General features: G+C 36.8%; 1 protein-coding gene across 2 annotated transcripts; it reads right to left on the bottom strand.

The window, feature by feature from the left end:
• Nucleotides 1–24,610, bottom strand: polb (polymerase (DNA directed), beta). 2 transcript variants are annotated; one of them, XM_053504623.1, is made up of 14 exons: nt 24,420–24,610; nt 18,241–18,298; nt 17,991–18,057; nt 17,761–17,835; nt 17,530–17,588; nt 17,390–17,439; nt 17,252–17,303; nt 16,515–16,569; nt 15,969–16,041; nt 15,792–15,862; nt 4,843–4,929; nt 4,697–4,770; nt 719–858; nt 1–318 (listed from the first exon to the last, which is right to left on the bottom strand). In XM_053504623.1, the coding sequence occupies exons 1-14, from the start codon at nt 24,478–24,480 to the stop codon at nt 224–226; spliced, it is 1,017 nt and encodes a 338-aa protein (XP_053360598.1). In that variant the 5' UTR covers nt 24,481–24,610; the 3' UTR covers nt 1–223. The 2 variants fall into 2 exon arrangements, with proteins under 2 accessions (XP_053360598.1, XP_053360599.1); XM_053504624.1 differs by lacking the exon at nt 24,420–24,610 and adding an exon at nt 23,919–24,044.
• Nucleotides 24,611–24,700: the final 90 nt, after the last annotated feature.

Below are 24,700 nucleotides of genomic sequence, written 5' to 3'. Positions count from 1 at the left end.
TTTAAATAGTTAATACATTTTGCCACTTTATTGTCTTCTTGCTCAGAGCATGTAATCTGAGGTGCTACACTTCCATACACAGCACACACCAATACGTTAACATAAAAAAGAAAAGAGAAAAATAAAAGGGACTAAAATTTCAACCAGTTTACACTTGCGGATTATGTTAATGCATGCATTTTAACTGAGGCATTAACAAATTTACAAATCTTATTTATTTTTATCATTCACTGCGCTCTTTTGGCTCTCTGTACTTCATGTGGATGTAATCAAAAATGTCCTTTTCACTGTCCACCAGTAAGGGCTCTCCAGGTACACCTACAACAAAGCATGCGAATTTGATGTTAGTTCAATATAACAGACTGTCTATTCACTATCTGTAACTTTCAAAATTCAAAGGCTGAGGAAATAAGAATAAGCCTCAGAATGTGTCGGAGCAGCAAATGGCAAACGCCGTGTAAACACATTTATTTTTAATCTCAGTCAAGTTTTTTGAGGAAAGGGTAGTATAGTGGGACTTGAAAGGAGACTAAACACTTTGATCAAAAAGATTTAAAAAACTTTATCAAGAAGCAAAGCAATTGATCACATTTAAACAAAGAACAAAAAAAATATTAGAAACGAATAACAAAAGTTGAACCTGGTTAACAAAATAGATGGAAAAATAAACAAACTGATGTAAGACAAGAAATTTATTTCTTTATTTTTATTTTCTTACCAGTCACTCCCAACGGACGAATAGTGTACTCATTAAGGGTGAATCCTTTCTCAAGAGCGTGGGTTCTCATATTCTTATTGAATATGTCACTCCCAGTGAAATAGAGCACACCACAGTAATATTGATCCTTAGGAATAAGCCTTGAAATAAAAAAAAATTTTCAGTGTAATCACAGTAAAACCAGAAGTGTGTGTATGAGTTAGGCTAGTAAGGCTAATTTTGCAAAAAAAAAAAAAAAAAAAAAAAGAGAATTGAGAGAATTTTTTTTATAAATTTAATTTCCCAATAAACAAAAGTTAAAAATAATATATATATATATTACAAACACCATACTGTGCAAAAGTCTTACGCACCATATTATATGCTGTACCAATTTTGTTATACATCATGTCTGCATGATTATGTACAAAATCATTCAGTATTTCCAAATATAAATTAAAAATTAATAAATAAATAACATTACAGGAGAAAATATGTATGGCTGTAAAGAAAGATGTATATAGTACAAGACAGACCAGTTTTCAGATAAAAGACAAAAAACCTAATGTTCGCTCCTGGGATTTGCATAAAAAAAAGGAAAGGAACGAGTGTGACCAGAAGAATTCATATTCTCCAGCAAACTCAGTAAAACCTAATCACTATTTTACTTATAGTACTGTGCAAACATTTTGGGCATATACAAAAATATGGCATAAGAAAAATATGCTTTTTAAAAGAATCTTCTATAAAAGAGTAACAAGTAGAAATAAAGAGTAATAAAACAAACAGTCAATACCTGAAGTGAAAACTGAAACTCATAATTAAAAATAGAAGTTTTAAACACAGATTTGTGCAGTTTCATAAGAAAAATTAGTTCTGAAATACATCAAGAAAAATGTGCTAAATGTATTATTAGTTTAATGTAAGTGAAGAAAAACACATTTTAATTTGTTAAAAAAAATAGTGTCATCAAATTAAAGTGATGAATTTACCATTTAAACCTAAATGCTTGAAGTTTAATCTTTCTTGTGCATCTCTGAACTAATATTTAGTTGTATAACCACGCTTTCTGAGAACTGCTTTACATCTGTGACAATCGTACTACATGCCACAATTCCTCTGCATTTCTTGGTTTTGCCTCAGAAACAGCATTTTTATTGTCATGCCACAATCTTTTTATTGGATTAGGGTCTGGAGATTGGGCTGGCCACTCCATAACGTTAATCTTGTTGGTCTGGAACCAAGATGCTGCTTGCTTACTGGTGTGTTCGGAGTCGTTGTCTTGTTGAAACACCTGTTTCAAGGGCATTTCCTGTTCGGCATAAGGCAACATGACCTCTTTAAGTATTCTGATGTACTCAAATTGATCCATGATCCCTGAAATGTAATAAATATGTGATGATGATTGTGCCTGCATGCTTCACTGTCTTCACAGTGTACTGTGGCTTGAATTCAGTGTTTGGGGGTTGCCTGACAAACTGACTGCGGCCTCTAGACCCCAAAAGAAAAATATTGCTTTCATCAGTCCACAAAATATTGTGGCATTTCTCTTTAGGCCAGTCAATGTGTTTTTTGGCGAACTGTAACCTTTTCAGCACGTCTTTTTTTTTCCAACAATGGGACTTTGCGGGGGCTTCTTGCTGATAGCTTGACTTCACATAGCAGTCTTCTAATAGTAACAGTACTAACAGGTAACTTTAGATGTTCTTAGAGTCAATTTTGTTATTCTTTCCATTCAATCCATTTAAATGATTGTTTTCCGTTTTCTTCCACATCTTTCTGGTTTTTAAGCTTAAAAATTATTTGGTAACATTTTAGCAGTGCAGCCTATCATTTTCTGCACTTCTTTGTATGTTTTTCCATCTCTAATCAACTTTTGAATCAAAGTACATTGTTCTTCTGAACAATGTCTGGATGACCTATTTTACTCTGGTTTTCAGAGAGAAATGCACAGGACAACCTTATCTGCATTTATCCTTAAATAAGGGAAACTTGTTTGACACCTGTTTTTCACAGAATTATTTACCTCTCTAATTGAACAACACACTGCAATTTCTTTGAACAGACTAATATTTGTTTTTCTTCACTTATATTAAACTAATAATAAATTTAGCACATTTTTCTTCATGTTGTGATTCAGAATACAATGTGCAGGGTGTCCAATGCATTTATTATGCAAGTTATTATATGGATATGGAGCTTTACTCACTTTTTTCAACACACTGCTATTATTTTGAACACCACTGTGTGTGTATATATATATATATATATATATATATATATATATATATATATATATGTGTACATATATGTGTACATAGATTTGGCTGTTCATGAGTTTCATGATCGCATCTGCTCTGGGGAATACTTGTGTTGTGTGTGAACGCGTGTGCATGCTATGCCGAGGCACTTCACTTCACACTGAACATTTTATACAGTGTTTCTTTAAAAGAACTACCACACGTTGGACGATTGCAAAATTGGGGACAAAATAACTTTAGTAAAAAAATACCATTATATGGTTCTTATATTACAAATGATGTTATAATGTGAGCTGTGCTTAACTATATACAATAATCTCATGACAAAACAATGTACACCAAGTAGTAAATGTAACAAAAATCACCAATAGTATACAAGTTAGTAAACAATACTACAACAACAACAAGAGGGAGTGCTGTTGTACTGGGATTAATCAGCTTGGGTGTGATACTGCTTTTATACAACAGCTCCACAAACACCATTTATCAGCAGATAAAAGCAACTCACGGTTAGTGTTAATAACAGGGGTGAAAGTAGTTTTAAATTATTATTGGTACTATGTACCCAAAAGGTAATTATAATAAAACATGGAGGTAGTGAAGGGCCTGTAAATCTTTCTGTAAAGTAAATATACACTTACCTAAAGGATTATTAGGAACACCATACTAATACGGTGTTTGACCCCATTTCGCCTTCAGAACTGCCTTAATTCTACGTGGCATTGATTCAACAAGGTGCTGAAAGCATTCTTTAGAAATGTTGGCCCATTTTGATAGGATAGCATCTTGCAGTTGATGGATATTTGTGGGATGCACATCCAGGGCATGAAGCTCCCGTTCCACCACATCTCAAAGATGCTCTATTGGGTTGAGATCTGGTGACTGTGGGGGCCATTTTACCATTTGAATGTCTCAACAGAAATCGAGACTCATCAGACCAGGCAACATTTTTCCAGTCTTCAACCGTCCGATATTGGTGAGCTCGTGCAAATTGTAGCCTCTTTTTCCTATTTGTAGTGGAGATGAGTGGTACCTGGTGGGGTCTTCTGCTGTTGTAGCACATCCGCCTCAAGGTTGTGCGTGTTGTGGCTTCACAAATGCTTTGCTGCATACCTCGGTTGTATGGAGTGGTTATTTCAGTCAAAGTTGCTCTTCTATCAGCTTGAATTAGTCAGCCCATTCTCCTCTGACCGCTACCATCAACAAGGCATTTTCGCCCACAGGACTGCCGCATACTGGATGTTTTTCCCTTTTCTTTGTAAACCCTAGAAATGGTTGTGCGTGAAAATCCCAGTAATGGAGCAGATTGTGAAATACTCAGACCGTCCCGTCTGGCACCAACAACTACGCCACGCTCAAAACTGCTTAAATCACCTTTCTTTCCCATTCTGACATTCAGTTTGGATTGTCTTGACCAGGACCACACCCCTAAATGCATTGAAGCAACTTCCATATGATTGGTTGATTAAATTATTGCATTTATAAGAAATTAAACAGGTGTTGCTAATAATCCTTTAGGTGAGTGTAGTTTCTCTTTATATGTCTACATATTCCTCTTTAGAATACCAACTCTTGTTAACTTCTGAGTTCTGAGTTTTAATCCAATCTAATATAGTAACTGCAATAAAGTGGATTGTAATTTCCACCATTGGACTGTGATTCCACCACGAAAATTATTTTAAGTCTTTTTAGGTAAAGTATACTCTCATACTTAATTGCCTCTTAGATTATTATGTACCTGATATCAATACGGCGATGATCATAATCCTCCTCATTCTCACCTTCAACTCCTCTTTGCAACTGGCACACACCCTAAAGTAGGACAAGCAGTTGTAACACAGTGATAGAAAGACAGAAAAATGAGAGAATGTGAAATGCTCTCACCATGAACTTCGTGTCTCCTTTGGATAAGGTATCAGTGACAAAGCCAATGGACTCAAGGTGTTCCACCACTGCATGAAGCAGTCTGGGCTAAAAGAATAGAGAATAAGAAGGTGAAAAAGTGTATTTTTCCACATAGCTTTGTGTAACAACCAGAATTGAAATGGTCTTAACTGGGGTTGTAAGTTTCACTTTAAACCTGCTCCTTTTAAAACTACTTTCACCCTTGTTAATTACACTCAGTCAGTTGCTTTTATCTGCTGATAAATGGTGTTTGTGGAGCTGTTGTATAAAAGCAGTATCACACTCAAGCTTGTGCTGTTGTAATGATTAATTCCAGTACAACCGCACTCCCTCTTGTTATTATTGTAGTATTGTTTACTAACTTATTACCTAGTGTATATGTATACTATTGGTGATTTTTATTACATTTACTACTTGGTGTACATTGTTTTGTCATAAGATTATTGTATATGGTTAAGCACAAATCACATTATAACATGATTTGTAATGTAAGGAGCTTATAATGGTATTTTCTACCAAACAACATCTTTTGTGTTCATCAACAAGTTATTTTGTCCCCAATTTTGCAATCGTCCAACGTGTGGTAATTATTTTAAAGAAACACTGAATAAAATGCTCAGTGTGAAGTGAAATGCCTCGGCATGCACACGCATCCACACACAAGACAAATATTCCCCAGAGCAGATGCCATCATGAACATGAAATCGGCTGATATATACAGTGGGGGGGGGGGGGGGGGGGGGGATAAGTATTTGATCCCATACAGATTTTCTAAGTTTGCCCACTTACAAAGAAATGAAGGGTCTATAATTTGAATCATAGGTTTATGGTAAAGGATTGAGACAGAATATCAACCAAAAATCCAGAAAAAGCACATGATACAAATCTTATGAATTAACTTGCATTTCAATGAGGGAAATAAGTATTTGATCCCCAAGCAAAACATGACTTAGTACTTGGTAGAGAAACCTTCGCTGGAAAGCACAGTGGCAAGACGTTTCTTGTAGTTGTTTACCAGATTTACACACATCTTGGGATGCATTTTGATCCACTATTCTTTACAGATTTTTTCTAAATGTTTAACACTAGAAGCGCCGCGCCAGTGTCACCTACTTTTAACGCGGTTCAGCGGTCATTTGCCCGCTATTGTTTTGAATGGGAAGCTGTTGCTGACACACAATGATCGCTAGATGGCGCTTTCACCTAAAGCAAATAGTTTAGCTCCAAGATAAAACTTGCCCTTGGGCAATGGGCCATTCATTCTTGAGTTGATAATCAGCGATATTTATTTTTTCATATTCAACTGAAAAATCCTCCTACAGAGTCTCTAAGGGGACAAAGAGAAAAAAAAACGGCAGAAGAAGAAAAAAAAAAACAAGTCATGTTTTGCATTTTAACCCAAAGTTTTTGGCATGACTTTTTTTCTGCCGTTTTTTCTCCTCCTTTGTCCATCTAGGAGCTTTGTACTATAACAAACAGGAGAGCTCTCCTTAATTTTATATAGTTTTGAGAAAATTCATTAGTTCGTTCATTCTATTTAAAACTTCTGAACGTCTCGGATGGAGCAGGAGCAGCGATTTAGTTCTGAACTCGCTCCCGTTAAATTATCGCTAAAACAATATTACATTTGAATAAATCAGATCTAGCACGGCAGATAATAAACTATGCTATGTCATAACCGAAGCAAACACAATGATTATGCCTCATTTCGTTCGACGGGAACGTGGTTGACTTGGCCCCGGTGTATTATAAACCTGTGAAATGTTTCACTGTTTATGTAATAAAAATATAATATATAATAAAAGTGAGGGAAATGTGGAAGTGATGTGTGGCCTCTCAATGAGAACTAAACCAAAGATTTCGGTAACCACACTTAGTGTAACATCTGCATAGTGACACTGAAGAGCAGAACAACTTCACTTTTCTGTTTACCTTTGAAAAAAAGCTGTATGTTGTTTGTTTATATTTAGAATTTTTATAATAGTACAAGAAGTGTGCGCGCACACACACACACACACACACACACACACCCTCCACTGAGCCCTCGGTAAACATCCAATCACCGTCGGTATGCAAATGAGTCAAGACGTAGCCTAATGTAGTGTCGTGTCGGATTTCAGCGGTCACGGAGTGGAAAGAATTTGAAGCAGTTGCAGCGTTTTTTTCAGTTACAAGCAGCACAGCATTTAGAAGTTCCCTCCAATGTATGCTGATGTTTTGCAAGTATTTTTTATCACCATTCAAAGGCTTACAATTCATTTAGTTTAGATTTCTAGCAGATGCCATAAGTTTTGTTCCCTAAACATCTGCCGACTTGATTTTCATTTGCTTACGAACACAAGTTCCCTTCAACATTGTGAATTTTGCCCATGATGCTTGCATCGCTTTATTAACATTCCAAGCATAGCTTTGGTGCATTCTTTGAGCATTTGCCACAGACAAGCCGCTTACAGGTCTGGCAGATATAAGAGGTTTTGTTCCCTGCACATCTGCCAATTTGACGCTGCTTCCTTTTCGCAGGTGAAGAAGTTGTTTCAGGTAAAGGTCGCTTGCATACCATTGCCATTGCCCCTGCTGCCTTTGCCGTTTTCTGGTGCGCACATAGCACCTTTACCAACTCCAGAATAAATCTCCTCCTGCTTATGGTCATATTCATGCACTGTTTATATAGAATATGCACATTAATTGCCGCCAGGTCTAGGAGGTTGTAAAACACAGCCACAGGCCAGCGCCAGTTGCCTGCCTTTACTGAATACAGCCGCGCCATTTGATCCATAACATCAACGCCAACTCTACATTTACATTTAGGCATTTGGCAGACGCTCTTATCCAGAGCGACTTACAAAAAGTGCTTTAATGTTTACATAATTGGATATATACTTACACTGGGTTAACTAGGTTAATAACTAAGTGCCATTAGTCCAATACAACTAAGAAGAGTTTTTTTTTTTTTGATGACGTCTAGTCATCTCACCACAGCAGTTTATCCCAATCTTTCTCTGTTCATTGGCGAACCTCAGACGGGTCTGTATATGTGTCTTCTCGAGGAGGGGAAGCCTTGCTGCACTGAAGGATTTCAATCCATGCAGGCGTATTGTGTTGTGTGGCGTAATGGTTTGTTTGGTGACTGTGCTCCCAACTGCCTTGAGATCATTCACAAGCTTGTCCCGTGTAGTCCTGGGCTGGTCCCTCATTTTTCTCATGATTATTCTAACTCCATGAGGTGAAATCTTGCATATAGGGCCATTAATGGTTACTTTGTATTTCTTCCATTTGTAAATAAATCGCTCCAACAGTTGTCTTCTTCTTACAAAGCTTCTAGCAGATGGGCTTGTAGCCCATTCCATCCTTGTGCAGGTCTAAAACCTTGTTCCTGACTTGCTTTGACAGCTCTTTAGCCTTGCCGATGGTGGTGAGGTTTAAATGAAAGATAGAGATTTTGTGGAAGAGATTTTTTTTTCGGGGGGAGGTTAGTCCAAGTACTGGAGAAACAGATGAGTCTTGAGTCGTCGTTTAAAGATAGTCAAAGTCTTTGATGTACGGACATCTAGAGAAAGTTCATTCCACCACCTAGGTGCCAGAACAGAAAAGAGCCTGTGGGGAAATTTACAATAGGCTTTTACAACTTTAGTGCTGTTGTAGTAGGAAAATTTTTTCAGGCAGTTTCTTTTCGCCATTATCAGTTCATTTCGACACTGCGTGATGCATTGTGCTCAGAACGCATAATTTTTTTCTTTCTTTTTGTCTGGTAAATTGTGAGCGTGGCCTTTTTAACCTTCAACAACCTGGTCGAATATTGTTCAGACTGGGCCTGTGTACAAGGGGGCATTTCTCGTCTGATTTTATTCATTGTGCCAACAATGGTGGTTTTTCACAAATTTCCCAAATATCTCATCATGGCAGATCATGGCAAATTTATCATTCACAAATCGGGCAGCCCTTGTGTTCTTGTCATCAAAGCGCAGATAGTGTCTCTAAATTTTTTTATTCGAGACATTGTCTCTTTGAAAATAGGATTTCCCAAGTCAGCGGACCAGTAATCATCCAGATTCATACTTTTACCGCCCATGATACCTCTCAAATAAATGAGACCAACGAATGCTTTTAGTTCATCACGTAAGCTTAAACTTATCAGCATTGTTTCGTTCAGATGCCGCTTCAGTGTGTTTCTTAATCTTTCCCCACATTTCTGTGTCAATTAAACACAGTAGACTGCTCAATGGGCTTGTAATATTGCCCTTGAAACCTAAATAAATAGAACAAAATAAAATAAATATCCTAAATCCAGATTTTATTAAGCAACATCATAACATTTATCTTAGCTGGATGTTCTAATTCTCAAAAATGTTGAACCTAAAGTAAGACTTATCACACTGTAACTGTATATTTACAAAACTTAAAGGTTGTCTTATAAATACTAAAACAAAATGAAAGCAAATGAAAGCAGATGGGCTATAGAACTGATCATATGTTTATATATATATTTATTTATTTTTTATAGTAAATGAGCAGCTTTAAGTAGATGAATAGTCAAATTTACAATAGGCTTTTACTATAGTGAATTCTTGCCAACAGGACAAGAACTTAAAAATGTAACGTTCAGCTTAGATTTGGTTTATGATAATCTTATAGTTGAAAACACAAGGTAAATTTGACTATATTCATTTACTTAGGTTAAATGAATTGTAAGCCTTCGAATGGTGAAAAAAATACTTGCAAAACATCAGCATACATTGGAGGGCACTTCTGAGGTGGTCAGTGATTGATGGCACGGTCGTTCGGAGGGGGTTGTGATCACACCTAGTCTAGTTGATGACGTCTAGTCATCTCACCACAGCAGTTTATCCCAATCTTTCTCTGTTCATTGGCGAACCTCAGACGGGTCTGTATATGTGTCTTCTCGAGGAGGGGAAGCCTTGCTGCACTGAAGGATTTCAATCCATGCAGGCGTATTGTGTTGTGTGGCGTAATGGTTTGTTTGGTGACTGTGCTCCCAACTGCCTTGAGATCATTCACAAGCTTGTCCCGTGTAGTCCTGGGCTGGTCCCTCATTTTTCTCATGATTATTCTAACTCCATGAGGTGAAATCTTGCATATAGGGCCATTAATGGTTACTTTGTATTTCTTCCATTTGTAAATAAATCGCTCCAACAGTTGTCTTCTTCTTACAAAGCTTCTAGCAGATGGGCTTGTAGCCCATTCCATCCTTGTGCAGGTCTAAAACCTTGTTCCTGACTTGCTTTGACAGCTCTTTAGCCTTGCCGATGGTGGTGAGGTTTAAATGAAAGATAGAGATTTTGTGGACAGGTGGCTCTTATACACATACCACACTGTTGTTAGGAGCACCTTCTTAAATTAATATGTGTACCACAAGAGCACATTATTGTTGGTTGGTAGGGAATCAAATACTCATTTCCCCTCAATGAAATGCAACTTAATTTATAACATTTGTATCATGTGCTTTTTCTGGATTTTGGGTTGATATTCTGTGTCAAACCTTTACCATAATATATATATATATATATATATATATATATATATATATATATATATATATATGCCTGTATATGTGTGTCTGATTTAAAAATGTACTTTATATATTTCTAAACTTTCTATTCACAGATCTATATTTGTCTAATATAAAGTAATTAACTCATATTAAAGGGTTCTTTAAAAACTACAAAGCACACGTTGTTCATCATGCATGAAGTCTCTGCACATGGCGAAATAAGCGCGGGACGGGAGGAAAGCGCCGAAATGGAAGATTTGGTCGCAAAAAGAAACGCAACATCGGTCTGTCATATGGAAGCATTCTGGATACAAAAGGGATGATGCTGACCAAAAACATGTGCTTTGTCGGGAGTGCCTGGCAGTTGTTTCCACAACTTGCGGAAACACTACGAATTTGTTTGACCATTTAAGTCAAACATCAAGTTCCCCATCAGAGATGTTTTTCAGTGCAAGCGGCAACATAATCACATGTCAGCATTCAAGTCTCAAGCCTGCAATGGTAAATAGACTGGTGTTCTTACCTAAAAACCTTTAAGCTTCAACTAGATAAAAAAGTTTGTTTAGACAAACTTTAAGTTGGCTTGAGAAAGCCGGAGATAGAAGTTTAAAAGTGTGAAAAGTTTAAAATAGTTTAAGAAGTTAAAAAAGTTAAAACAGTTTAAGTTTAAAGGGTTTAAAAGACAGATAGATAGTGTCAGACAGTTACAGATATATAGATTGATAGATAGATAGATTCATTCACTATGGAGTTTGTGGTTACAGTTGCGGATCCTTAATGTCAGATACCACCCATATTGACTAGCCTACAACTTGGATAATAATCCAAAATGTTTTGCACTTGCAGCGCACATTACACACATTGATAAATGTCACTAACATGTTGCTAGTATGATTAGCAAGTTACCAGAATTTTTCTAGCATGATTAGCAAGTTACTAGCATGTTGTTAACATGACTTCCAATTTACTAGCATGTTTCAGACATGATTAGCAAGTTACTACCATATTGCTAGCATGATTAGCAAGTTACTAGCATGGTGCTAGAATTTGTAATAAGTTACTAGCATGTTGCTAGCATGATTAGGAAGTTGCTAGCATGTTGCTAGCATGTTTCTAGCATGATTAGCAAGTGGCTAGCATGATTCTGGCATGATTAACAAAGTGGCTAGCAAGTGGATAACATGTTTTTAACATGACTAGCAAAGTCGCTAGCATGTTTCTAGCACAATTAGCAAGTCGCTAGCATGTTTCTAGCATGATTAGCATGACTCTAGCTTGACTAGCAAAGTCATTAGCATGTTTCTAGCATGATTAGCATGTTTCTAGCATGATTAGCAAAGTCACTAGTATGTTTCTAGCATGATTAGCAAAGTCGCTAGCATGATTAGCATGTTCCTAGCATGTTTCTAGCATGATTAGCAAGTCGCTAGCATGTTTCTAGCATGACTAGCAAGTTACTAGCATGGTGCTAGAATTTGTAATAAGTTACTAGCATGTTGCTAGCATGATTAGGACGTTGCTAGCATGGTGCTAGCATGTTTCTAGCATGATTAGCAAGTGGCTAGCATGATTCTGGCATGATTAGCAAAGTCGCTAGTATGTTTCTAGCATGATTAGCAAGTCGCTAGCATGTTTCTAGCATGATTAGCAAAGTTGCTATCATGTTTCTAACAGGATAAGCAAAGTCGTTAGCATGTTTCTAGCATGATTAGCAAGTCGCAAGCATGTTTCTGGATTGATTAGCAAGTTGCTAGCACGTTTCTAACAGGATTAGCAAAGTTGCTAACATGTTTCTAGCATGATTAGCAAAGGCGCTAGCATGTTTTTAGCATGATTAGCAAAGTTGCTAGCATGTTTCTAAGATCGATGAGTTTGAATGAGTTTGAATAGATTAGAAATACAGTATATAGAAGGGAAGTTTGAATGAGTCTCAAAGGTTTCTGGGGATTTTGACAGTTGGAATTTGAAAAGTGCTGGCTCATTTGAACATTCCGTCAAGTCTATGGGATTTTTCCCAGTTTTAAACGTCATTTTTAGGAAAACCGTAAGTCCGATCAGTTAGAAAAGATATAGCACACCCGGTCAGATCAGTCTGAAGATCTGGGCTGAGTTTGTAGTTTGTAGAGTTAAAGCTCTAGGAGGAGTTAGAGTTGATAATTTTAGTCTCAGCATAATAATAAGAAGTTTAAGTCGGATATCAGTAAGTTGGCTTGAGAAAGGTAATGCATACAGAAGCACCAAATTGGTGTATTTGAATATTTATATTTACTTTATGCCACAGCTCTGAGAAAGAAATTTAATTTTTTTATAGAGTTGTTAAAAAGTTTAATTTAATCTTTTTTGTTAGCTGATGACCAACACTTGTTTTACTTTGGCTAAACAAAGTATCAAAAAAAAGAGAATCTTTTGAAAAATTATTTTATTTATTGTAAAATAATTATTGTTAACAACACTTATTGTCATTACAAGTTAAGTTTAGCTTATTACAATTTACCAGTTGTTTTTTTTTCAAATTTTGTGACAAAATATATTTACTAATCTGTTTTCAAAAAAGAAATTGTTGAATAAAATGTTAAATTACTTATTTTGTCACTCATGTTAATTCCTTAATGTGATATTGAAGTGTCCTCTTTTCATTCACAAAACGAGTTCCCTTTCATCAGGATAAAAGCAACATTCATTATAAATTTCATAACATATTAGAGCCTTGATTTGCCTGAATTGACAGTGAATAAGGTGAGTCAAACTGTTTATGAAACAACCCAAAATTGTGCCCAAAAAAAATGCAACCTCTGTTATTTGGCGATATTTTGGTTTCAGGATGTCGGACACTGAGCAGAAAGAGGTACTGTGCAAAATTGGCAAAACTAAAGTCGCTACATCACATGGCAACACGACACATTTATATCAGCACCTGAAGCAACACAGAGAAAAGTATGATGAATGCATGGCGGTAAAAGCCAAGAGTAGTAAAGAGACCAACAAAACAAAGCACAACCTAGTGTGAGCAGAACAAAACAACACATTATTACAGATGTGTTTGTAAGTCTCAGCAAGTGACGTAGCGAGGCACTGGCTGCATGGAACCTCTGTAAAAATGGTTTGGTCGCTGTCACAACAGACAACGGCACGCACATCGCCAAAGCGTTGGCACTTAATCTCTGGACTAGGTTCCAGTGGTTCGGGCATAGACTTTATTTGACCATCGGTAAGTTAAATTAATTTAATCTTTTTATATTTAAAGCTACCAAACTGTACGTTAGATAGGACAGCTATTAACAGATTTATTTAAGATTAAATAGACATACAGTGTAGAAATCAGTGTGTCACAAAGAACACTAGAAATGTCTCATTTAAATTATTTTCATGATTATTAGCATGACTCTAAAATTAATATGTTTAAATAACACTTTTCTTTCCTTTAATCTTTTCTTTATCATTAGATTAAAAATAGTGAGTGATTTAATAAGAATACAAAAATGTTACATCTTCCTTAAATGTCCCTGTTTTGGGACAAAATGTAAAAAATATGTATTAAAAAAATGGATATTTGTTTTATTTATCTGTACTTTTGATTTACTTTTTGTAAATTTAATGAAATATAATTCAGTAATGTAAAGATATTACTGTTATTTAATTTTGTTTTAATTAGAAAACATTGTTCATTTCTAGTTGCTAGATTGCACTGTATACTATATCTCAGTTGAGAAACTCAAATTTCAGCATTATTAGTAATGTGGGTGCATTTTCCTTGATAACAAGCAAGTTGAGTCATACCACTTGTTTATCGTATCGCAATCGTAAATTGCAATTTTGACCCTAATAATAGCAATGCGACATTTTTCCCAAATCGTGCAGCCCTAATTGGCACCCTGTCCAGGGTGTACCATGCCTCATGCCCTAAGCCTCCTAGGATAGGCTTTAATAGGCTGAATACAGGATAAAACGGTATAGAAGATGAGTGAGTAAGTAAACAAAAAGTAGGATATCCACAATTATTCATACCCTTCTTAATAATCAATATAAAAGCCTTTATTGCCCATTATATCAAATGCTTCCTATAATTGCTGACCAGCTTTTTGCATGTCGCGACCTGTCTTTTGCTGTGTGTTTTGGGTCATTGTCGTGCTGAAATGTCCACTGGTGCCCAAGGCCAAGTTTCTCTGCCTGATGTTGAGAATTTTGATGTATTGCTACTTTTTCATGGTGCCATTTACTGTGATTAGGTTTTCTGGTCGACCGTCTGAAAAAACACCTCCAAAACCCTAGGTTCCCTGTTTGACAGTGGCAATAATGTTCTTAGAGTTGAAGGGTTCTACTTTTTTTTTACGCCAAATGAAGGATACATCATTGTGGCCAAACAATTAAATTTTTGTTTTGACCATGAAACTAAAGACCAAAAGTCTGAGAGAAGTAAGAAGACAACCATCACCACTGTCAAATGTAAATAAAAGACAAGTAATCATTTTTTTCCACAATGATGCCTCTTGTACATTGTGTTACTATCTTTTATGAGACACCCGTCATTTCTAATAAAAAAATATACATAAGCTCTGGTCGAATAAAAGTAACCAAGTCAAAATTTGCCAGGGATATGAATCATTTTGATTTCAAAATGATTCATATCCTTTCATATATATATATATATATATATATATATATATATATATATATATATATATATATATATATACACACACACAAACACACATACACACACACTGAGCTACCCCTGACACTCAGTTGTTGTGCCGCAAACATCCGCACTGCTTTAATTTCAGGGGATAAACCTCCTGTGCGAGTGCAAAACTGGTTGCACATGCTCTGCAGAGAAACACGTCACTATGGCCTGCTCATTCTTTTTTTTTTAGCAGCTAGCATTCACTGCAATTACCACCACGTGCTACTACATTTACCTGCTCACGCTACGGCTCCTGTGCCTGTTTATTCTGTTAGCGCAAGGGGGACTGTCCACTACTAGTTGATCAATCACAGATTACAGATGGACAAATTTTTAAAAAGGGTGCGCAATCATACTTGGGTGGCCATCAATATACTTGGGCAGCCCACCCATGTATACTCTGTGTCGGAAACACTGCCCTGTATCATACCTCCTACTATGTAACTATTGTGCATGCGCTCAACCTTGAAACCTTGTTGATTACTGAAGTGTCTACCTCGCGCTAGTCTATACTTTATTGTGTTATATGTTATGTGTATATGTTCATTTTATGGTCCCATGCAACGCACATTCATGAATTTGTGGGACACAGCTTCAAACGAACCAATGAAGTGTTATATTTGTGTGACTTAGGTCCAAATATTGTTTATATCTGACTATCAATATTTTATAGGTCAAACCATCACAAAATCTCGTTTTCAAAAAAGAATAATTACACATGCAACATTGTAAACTTACTTGTTTTTGAGACTGGGAGGTAAAGTCTGGGTGAGTTAGAAGTATATCAATATCACCGCTCGAGTCTGCTCCTGAAGATGCCACAGAAAGTAGCATTCAATGTTTTTATTCTCATACAAAGTGTAAAGCAAAGATATTGTTCACTGTGTTGTTCATATTGTATATAAAGTATTGTACCTCGTCTGTAGCTGCCACAGATTGTGCCAATGTACTCCGGATCAAGCTGCTCCAACTCTTGCAATATTAAAGTCTGGAAAAAAAAACCCAGATACAATAAAGCCCTTTTCAGTCTTGGAATATGTAATATTTTGTTTTTCACTAATATAACCCAGGGTTGTCCAAACAATAAATTCCTACAAAAGTAATGCTGAAAACACACTGGCTTTGATAATAAACAAACAAAATTATTATTACTATTCAACCAATTGTAATTGGACATCTTTTTTTTTATTCAGAAATCTAAAGTTAACTTCTGTGTAAACTTCTGTGTGTCTTTGTGTTTTTATTAAACATGAATGAGTGTGCATGCATGTGTGTTTTGACATGTTGTAGGGTTAAAGGGGCCCCTTAAAATTACTAGGGTAAGTCAGGTCTTAATGGGGTGATGTCCTTCAGACATGAAGCAACCTCCTAATGTTCTGTAAAAGTTATAGCTTCATGCAATTATTTATTTAGACTTTTAAAAAAGGCTGAACTGATGTGACTTTTATTGACATACTTTACCTCCATTTTCTCCATCTCTGAGCGAGGAATTCTCTTCTCAAATTCTTCAAAATATCTTTATTAAAAATAAATAAATAAATAAATACAATACCACTAATGATAATTGTTCACTCACCTAACATATGTACACCGATCAGCCATAACATTAAAACCAAAAAATGTAGCCTATATTGTGTGGGTTTAACTTGTGCTGCCAGGGCAACTCTGGCACCTCAGGGCATGATTCCACAAGACATCTACAAATGTAATGTGGTGCTTGACACTGGCACATTAATGAAGGATCCTTTGGATTCCGTGGGTTGCGGGATGGGGTCTCCATGAATTGAACTGGTTTGTCCAGTGCATTCTACAGCTGCTTGTCGAATTGAGATTTTAGAAAAGTAAAAGGCTTAACATGCAAATGGTTAAAGGTTGTTGATCAGGCTTCCAAATTTGTATCATGGCTAGCATTGACTTGTCCAGCATTTGTGCTACATGAGGTTTACTGTGGGATCAGACCAGATGGTCTGGATCAGGCCTTTGGTCCCCACAGCCATAGATGAGCCATGGGTGCCCATGATCCTTTCAACAGTTTACTGGTATATTATTGATAATCAATGTAATTTAATTCACCTGGCAGTAGTGTTATTGTTGTGGCTAATCGGTATATACTCACTAAGGTATAAAAATATGAAAAAATGTACACAAATTATCACAAATTTATATTATTGTCTTAATCTAATATATTACACACTTACTTAAGGCCAATCTGCTGATGATGGTTCAGCTTGTGTTCAATCTTCTTCAGATCTGAAAAGGCCAGTGAAAATACACGGTTATGTCCATGGAAGTTAACAATTAAACAAAATTAATTGGAAAAAATATGGAAGCCAAACCATCTAGGGTCTTGACACCTTCATCATAGAACTTTCGAGCAGCAGCTGGGCTAAAAAGAAGATGAATGAAAAATAATTAGTATTTCAGTATTAATAGGTTACATACAAACAGTTGTTATCTAAAACCAAAATGAACCAACCCTATTCCAGTGACTCTAGTTAAAAAGTTGATAGAGGAGCTGGTGTCATCATTGCGAATCTACAGGTGATAAAACAGGGCATCAATTAGAAAAAACTTGCAGATTTTTTCGCCTGTACTGTTCTGCTGAATTTTTTTCAGCATAGTATTGGTAAAAGACCGGGCTTTGTTAAACAGTTTAGTCCTATTTGGATAAAATTCTCTAGCAAACAAATTAATGTAAGCTTAAGACCTTTTCCAGTTTGCGAAGTTTTCCCGTGGTTAAATACTCATCAATTTTCTCAGCAATCTTTGCACCAACTCCATCCTAAAGGCAGAAAAGATTTTATTACTTAACATCATATGTATATTATTCACCAAGTGGTAAAATAACTTGAAATGAAAAATATTTGTTAAAATAACTTTATTTTAACAAATAACAAACAATATTAAGTGATAATTAAGGAAACATTGCTTAATTACCAGTTTCTTGGCTTCAGTGCCACTTTTGATTTTATGTGGGTACTTAGCAATCACAGATGCAGCTTTTCTAAAAAGAATGCATGAACACAGTTTGGGTCACAATTGCAGCTTATTTATAGTATCACTATTCAAGTAGGCTCTTATCAGAAAAACACATACAAATATTTTAGGCAAAACACTGCACAAACATTTCTGAATTATTAACATGTTCCTTAATAATAATACCTTAATAATAATATTGTTAATTTACCTGTATGCGTTGTACTTATGGATCGCCCTGTTTACATTTTTTTCATAATTGGCCAATTCTAAAAACAAACAAAAAAATAAATAAAAGAGAGAACAACAAAGTAGCAGGTCAGAAATGTAGGGCCAGTAGGAGCAACATTAAAGAAACCCATTGGTCATCTTATCACACACACACACACACACACAGACACACAGACAAAAGGAGACCTATTGTGCAAATTTATTATTTTGATATTGCAAGCACGACCTGTCCAAGTCTCTCTTTTTTAGCTGGAGATCCACCACACAACTTATGACAGGACTTGGTATAGAATTACAAATTGTGCAGAGTCCACCCTAGTTTGCACCAGTCTGCACAAGTTGCGGTAACATGCCGTGGCAAGTTGCCACAGAAATACGTAAGTTTAAGTGCAAGTACAGATTTAAATCAGCAAGTGTGTGAGAAGAGACTAAGAAGAGACCCCTTCAGACATTAGTCTGAGTATATTAAACATCCTGAATGCTGTCACGTAATGACCAACCCGACTGGGAAATGTGTACAATCAATAGCCAGTGAACATAGACGAGGCAGGATCATCCTCCCTTTTTTTCTCCTTACTCAGAGCAGATGGTGGTGCATACTAAAACTACTGCTGCCTGTCTTGCATTCATGGTTTTTTTTTTGTTTGTTTGTTTTTTCTCCGCCTTAAAAGTTTTCTTTTGCTCTTATTAAAGTTTGGTGCATTTAGTGGGGCTTGTTGTGTAGTCTATGCTCCTTCACCTCCCAAAGAGAACCTCAACATCTTCAGCTCTGCTACCTCCAACTCTGCCTCCTGTCTTTTCTTCAGCGCCACTGTCTCTAAGCCGTAGAGCATTGCTGGTCTCACCACTGTCCTGTACACCTTTCCTTTCATTCTCGCTGATATTCTTTTCTCACACAACACACCTGACACTTTTCTCCACCCATTCCAACCTGCTTGTACCCCCCTCCTTACCTCCTTTGAACACTCTCCGATGCTCTGGACTGTTGACCCTAAGTACTTAACATCCTGCACCTTCTTTACCTCTGCTTCCTGTAGCCTCACCAATCCTCTTGGGTCCCTCTTATTCACACACATGTATTCTGTCTTGCTGCGGCTAACCTTCACTCCTCTGCTTTCCAGAGCATACCTCCACCTCTCCAAAATTTTCTCCACCTGTTTTCTGCTCTTATTACAAAGCACAATCTGCAAACATCATTGTCCATGGAGACTCCTGTCTTACCTCATCTGTCATCCTGTCCATCACCAGAGCAAACAAAAAGGGGCTTGGAGCCGATCCTTGATGCAGACCCACCTCCAGCTTGAACTCTTCTGTCACACCTACAGCACATCTCACCACTGTCTTACAGCTCTCATACATGTCCTGCACCACTCTAACATACTTCTCTGCCACTCCAGACGTCCTCATACAACACTAAAACTCCTCTCTCAGCACCCTGTCATATGCTTTCTCTAAATCTACACAATGCTACTCTTTATTACCTTCTCTGTACTTCTCCACCAGCATCCTCAAAGCTACAGCATCTGATGTAGCTGGCTTAATTCTTGTCATTATATTATAATTAAGAAGTATTTTAAACAAAAATAGGATAAGACTGACAAAATATGAAAAACTAACATTGATGTTTGACCGGGGACTAACTCTAAAATTGAAAATAGCTGATAATGAACACTTTAAAAAAAAAAAAAAACACACACAAGACAAGCACTTAAGACTGAGAGGCATCACACTCCTTTTTATTTAAAAAAAGATCAGAGTTGCCAAATCGAAAACAAACTAGAAGCATCCCTTCCTCAAAGAGTATGGTCTTCGTCTCACTGTGGACTTGTTCCGATATGACAGAGAACATAGCTGCTTTGTGGTGGGTTATACGAAAGGTGGAGCCAAGGCAATATCACTTACTATGTCAGAGCACACACTTTTATGAACAGGAAAGAGCTCATTCCTAGTTAGGGCTCAACGAGGTAAATTTCATATGATGCTAAACTCATTTATTACACTGTTGACAATGTCCCTATTTTTAAAGGCTTATTTCAAAGACAAAGATTCTAAATTGAGTGACTGCAAAATCCTGTCTATGGTAAAGAGCAGCACTTTCATAACATGTGAACAACACTCTTAAGGAGGTAGGCACCTCGTTGGCAAAGTTAAGAGACAGCTTTATGAAGACAAACCATTGGTAATAAATGGAAACTTGACCAGGGCCCATATTAACTGAGCATCTCAGTATCCCTCCTAGAAATCACGCTCAATGGACTGAAAACATTCCTAATTTAGAGTAGGGCATACAAGTTCTTTACAGTCTTTAGCTGAAAGGTTCTTCCTAGACAACTTTCATCAAAGCAAAAGGCAGCCCAATGAAATATTGGACTGTGAGACACTTTTTTTTCGACCAGGCAGTATATGTATCTCAAAAACGCCTGGTTTACCAAGTGGTGTGTAAATGGCAAAAAAGATCAGTAACAGTCATTTATGCACAGATAAACTTCTCATGATCCATAAATAATGCCTATTGTGAACTGAATTACAACTGTTTGTAATTTTTAAAAAAGTAGGTGCCTATGAGAAAGTTTGGTACACACTGTGCTAAACAATTTCTTCCAGAATCAAGAATACCATTCTAGTATCAACAATTTAAATTAAAAAAAAAAGAAAAAAAAAAAGGGACAGCTTTTATCACTCAGCTGTTACAACTACCTTTAAGAATCAGTTTGGGGGGGATAAACTACTTTCTAAATGTGATTCAGAGGCACACCATGGCTACGTTTACACTGCAGGTCTCGATGCCCAATTCTGATTTGTAAAAATTTGGAAAAAACGGCATAATTGCAGCCTGCGCATATGCTTCATTCACCAAATACTTATTTTTTTATTTTATTTAGCCCTAATAAGCATTAAAAAGGGGGGGAATCCGCCTCAGGAAATCCGATCTGTCTGTTTACACGACAATCACATTAGCGCATATCTGATTTATATCTGATTTATTTCCACATATGAAGGAGGCCTGAAATCAATCTCGAAATATCGGAATGCATTCCTTTTTTCCCTGTTTACACGGACATAGAACATATCCGATATGTGTCACATATGAGCAAAAAATCGGAATTGGGTCACATTTACCTGACAGTTTAAACTTAGCCCATGTTTCAAACAATACTCTTATAACCTTTATATAAAGTTTTAGAAAGAAAATTTCTCACGACCTTCCTTACATTTTGACCAAAAAAAATAAAGACATCACTGACATCACTGATGTTTAAGACATCACTGACAGTTCATAAAGAAATTTATATCTCAATAAAATTCGTGCCCTCTTCCAACCCTCTTAAAATCTTGCATTTTCTAAATATACAGTGCATCTGGAAAGTATTCACAGCGCATCACTTTTTCCACATTTTGTTAGGTTACAGCCTTATTCCAAAATGGATTAAATTGATTTTTTTTCCTCAGAATTCTACACACAACACCCCATAAGGACAACATGAAAAAAGTTTGAGATTTTTGCTAATTTATTAAAAATAAAAAAAATTGAGAAAGCACATGTACATAAGTACTCACAGCCTTTGCCATGAAGCTCAAAATTGAGCTCAGGCGCATTCCGTTTCCCCTGATTATCCTTGAGATGTTTCTGCAGCTTAATTGGAGCCCATCTGTGGTAAATTCAGTTGATTGGACATGATTTGTGATTTGATTTGTGATGATGTAAATCGTTAAAAGCGCTATACAAATAAAATTGAATTGAATTGAATTTGGAAAGGCACACACCTGTCTATATAAGGTCTTACAATTGACCGTTTACGTCAGAGAACAAACCAAGCATGAAGTTAAAGGAATTGTCTGTAGACCTCCGCGACAGGATTGTCAGGCACAAATCTTGGGAAGGTTACAAAAAAAATTCTGCTGTTTTGAAGGTCCCAATGAGCACAGTGGCCTCCATCATCCGTCAGTGGAAGAAGTTTAAAACCACAGGACTCTTCCTACAGCTGGCCATCTAAACTGAGTGATCGGTGGAGAAGGGCCTTAGTCAGGAAGATGACCAAGAAACCGATGGTCACTGTCAGAGCTCCAGAGGTCCTCTGTGGAGAGAGGAGAACCTTCCAGAAGGACAACTATCTCTGCAACAATCCACCAATCAGGCCAATATGGTAGAGTGGCCAGAGAGTCTCATCAGACCTGAGAATTTTGTTTCTCATGGTCCGAGAGTCCTTTAGGCTGGCTCCAGGCCGGCTGCCATGTGCCTTTTATTAAGGAGTGGCTTCCGTCTGGCCACTCTACCGTAGGGGCCTAATTGGAGTTAGGAACCACCAGGACTCTTCCTAGAGCAGGCTTGGCCAAAGTAAGCAAACAGGAGAGAAGGGCCTTAGTCAGGGAGATGACCAAGAACCCGATGGTCTGAGGGAGCTCCAGTGTTTCTCTGTGGCAAGAGGAGAACCTTCCAGAAGTTAAAAAAAAACAATCTTGTAGCATAATACTTAAAAAGACACTGAATACAATACATAATACAAGAGACACTGTAGCTCTCAGAGTGACCACTTTCCTGACTAAGCCCCCCCCCCCCCCCCCCCCCCCCGAGTTGCTTACTTCCCAGGCGGCCTATTCTAAAAAGAATCCTGATGGTTCCAAACCTCCTCCATTTATGGATGATGAAGGCCACTCTGCTAATCTGGACCTTCAATGCTGCAGAAATTTTTCAGTAGCATTTCCCAGATTTGAGCCTCAAAATCCTGTCTAAGAAGTCTACAGACAATTCCTTGGACTTTAAACTGTGGGACGTTTTGTAGACAGGTGCATGTCTTTCCAAATCTTGTCTAATAAACTGAATTTACCACTGGGGAGTTGTAGAAACATCAAGGATGATCAGTAGAAAGAGGATGGACTTGAGCTCAATTTTGAGTGTCATGGCAATGGCTGTGAAAACTTATGTACATTTGATTTTTTTTATTTCTTTATTTTGAATAAATTTGCAAAGAGTTTAAGCAAACTTTCATGTCATCATAATAAGGTACTGTTTGTTGTATTTTGAGAAAAATAATGAAGTTAAAGCATTTTAAAATTAGGCTGTAACATGGCAAAATTTGAAAAAAATCGAAGGCCTGTGAATACTTTTTGGTTGCACTGTAACTGATCCATCTGCAGCTTAAATATGCTTCGTCAGTTCACCAAGAAAGAATAGTTGAGCAATCTGGAAAATTTTCAAACAGGATGTAAATTTGTATCTTATGTTGTCTCTTATTGGAACTTTGTTCGTAATATTTTTGGGCAAAAGGTTTGGTCATTCCATTACAAATATATGATCAATAACAAAGCAAAAGCAATATCCTTTAAGCTGATATTCCTTCACATATTTATCCCTCTAGCCAATATTTTTTAAGATAAAACCATTAAGGCCTCCTGCACTTTTTGTAACTCTTCCATTGTTACTCACCTATTCTGAAATTTTCAATTTTGCAATAAATAACTAAATATCTGGAGTTTATTTATCTTGTTTATAAATGTTTATAAATTTATAATTATAAACATTTGTAATCATTTTTTTTTCCATTCTGGTCAGTAAGATCAAAATCTCTGTCCCTTCGTAGTAGTTGTAAAAAGGTCAGTTACTCTTAAAATCCTTACTTTATGCTATTTTGCACTCTTTATCTTACAGATTTTTCATACTTCTCTGTGACATTTTGAAGGACTGGACGAAAAATGTTTCTTTTCGGTTCGATTTTGTCGGCCTGTGCAGTCAACGAAGGCCACAAACCTACAAAGATCGCGGCCCCGGAATTGAGACACGGTTTATATGGCGTTTCCGTCCAAGGGACTGCCGCATGATATTTTGTTTGGATTTCCGCATCATTGTGTGTAAACCGTGACGACTTTTTTATGCGTGAAAATACGACATGATCAGCAGTTTCTAAAATACTCATCAACGTTGCACGATCAAAATCTTGGGGTAGCCATATTAAAACCTTTCACATTTATTGTTTAGGGTGGATTAAAGCTAAATGTATTCGACACATTTAGTCAGTGGTGTCAATACAATACACAGACTCCGTGGCAAATGTTAGCTAAACAGTGCACACATCTGGCTACAAACATTCATAAAACATATTGAGCTAAATACTTAGCTATCTGTATTCTTTGTTTGGATTGCCAAGGCAACCTACAACTTACCAATGAGAAAGTCAGTAATTCCCTCATTTAAGCTTTCTTGCGGCGCTTTCCGTTTGCTCATTGCTGCTCTTAGTGAATGCGCAAGTAACAAATATATTAGCGTACTGTTATCACGATAATATAAATTACACGGCGGTCAAAGCGTGAAAACAAAACGATTGCCTACAACTCGTCGCAACATTAAGACGTCACTGATGCGGTATCAACATGGCTGTGTTCCGGGGCCGTTCAAAATGGCGCTACGAGTATTATTATTATTATTATTTTTTTTTTTTGGAGGA

The sequence above is a fragment of the Clarias gariepinus genome, chromosome 9 (genome assembly GCF_024256425.1).
Source record: "Clarias gariepinus isolate MV-2021 ecotype Netherlands chromosome 9, CGAR_prim_01v2, whole genome shotgun sequence".
In the NCBI taxonomy this organism is placed as follows: Eukaryota; Metazoa; Chordata; class Actinopteri; order Siluriformes; family Clariidae; genus Clarias; species Clarias gariepinus.
This window is presented reverse-complemented; position numbering and strand designations above follow the sequence as displayed.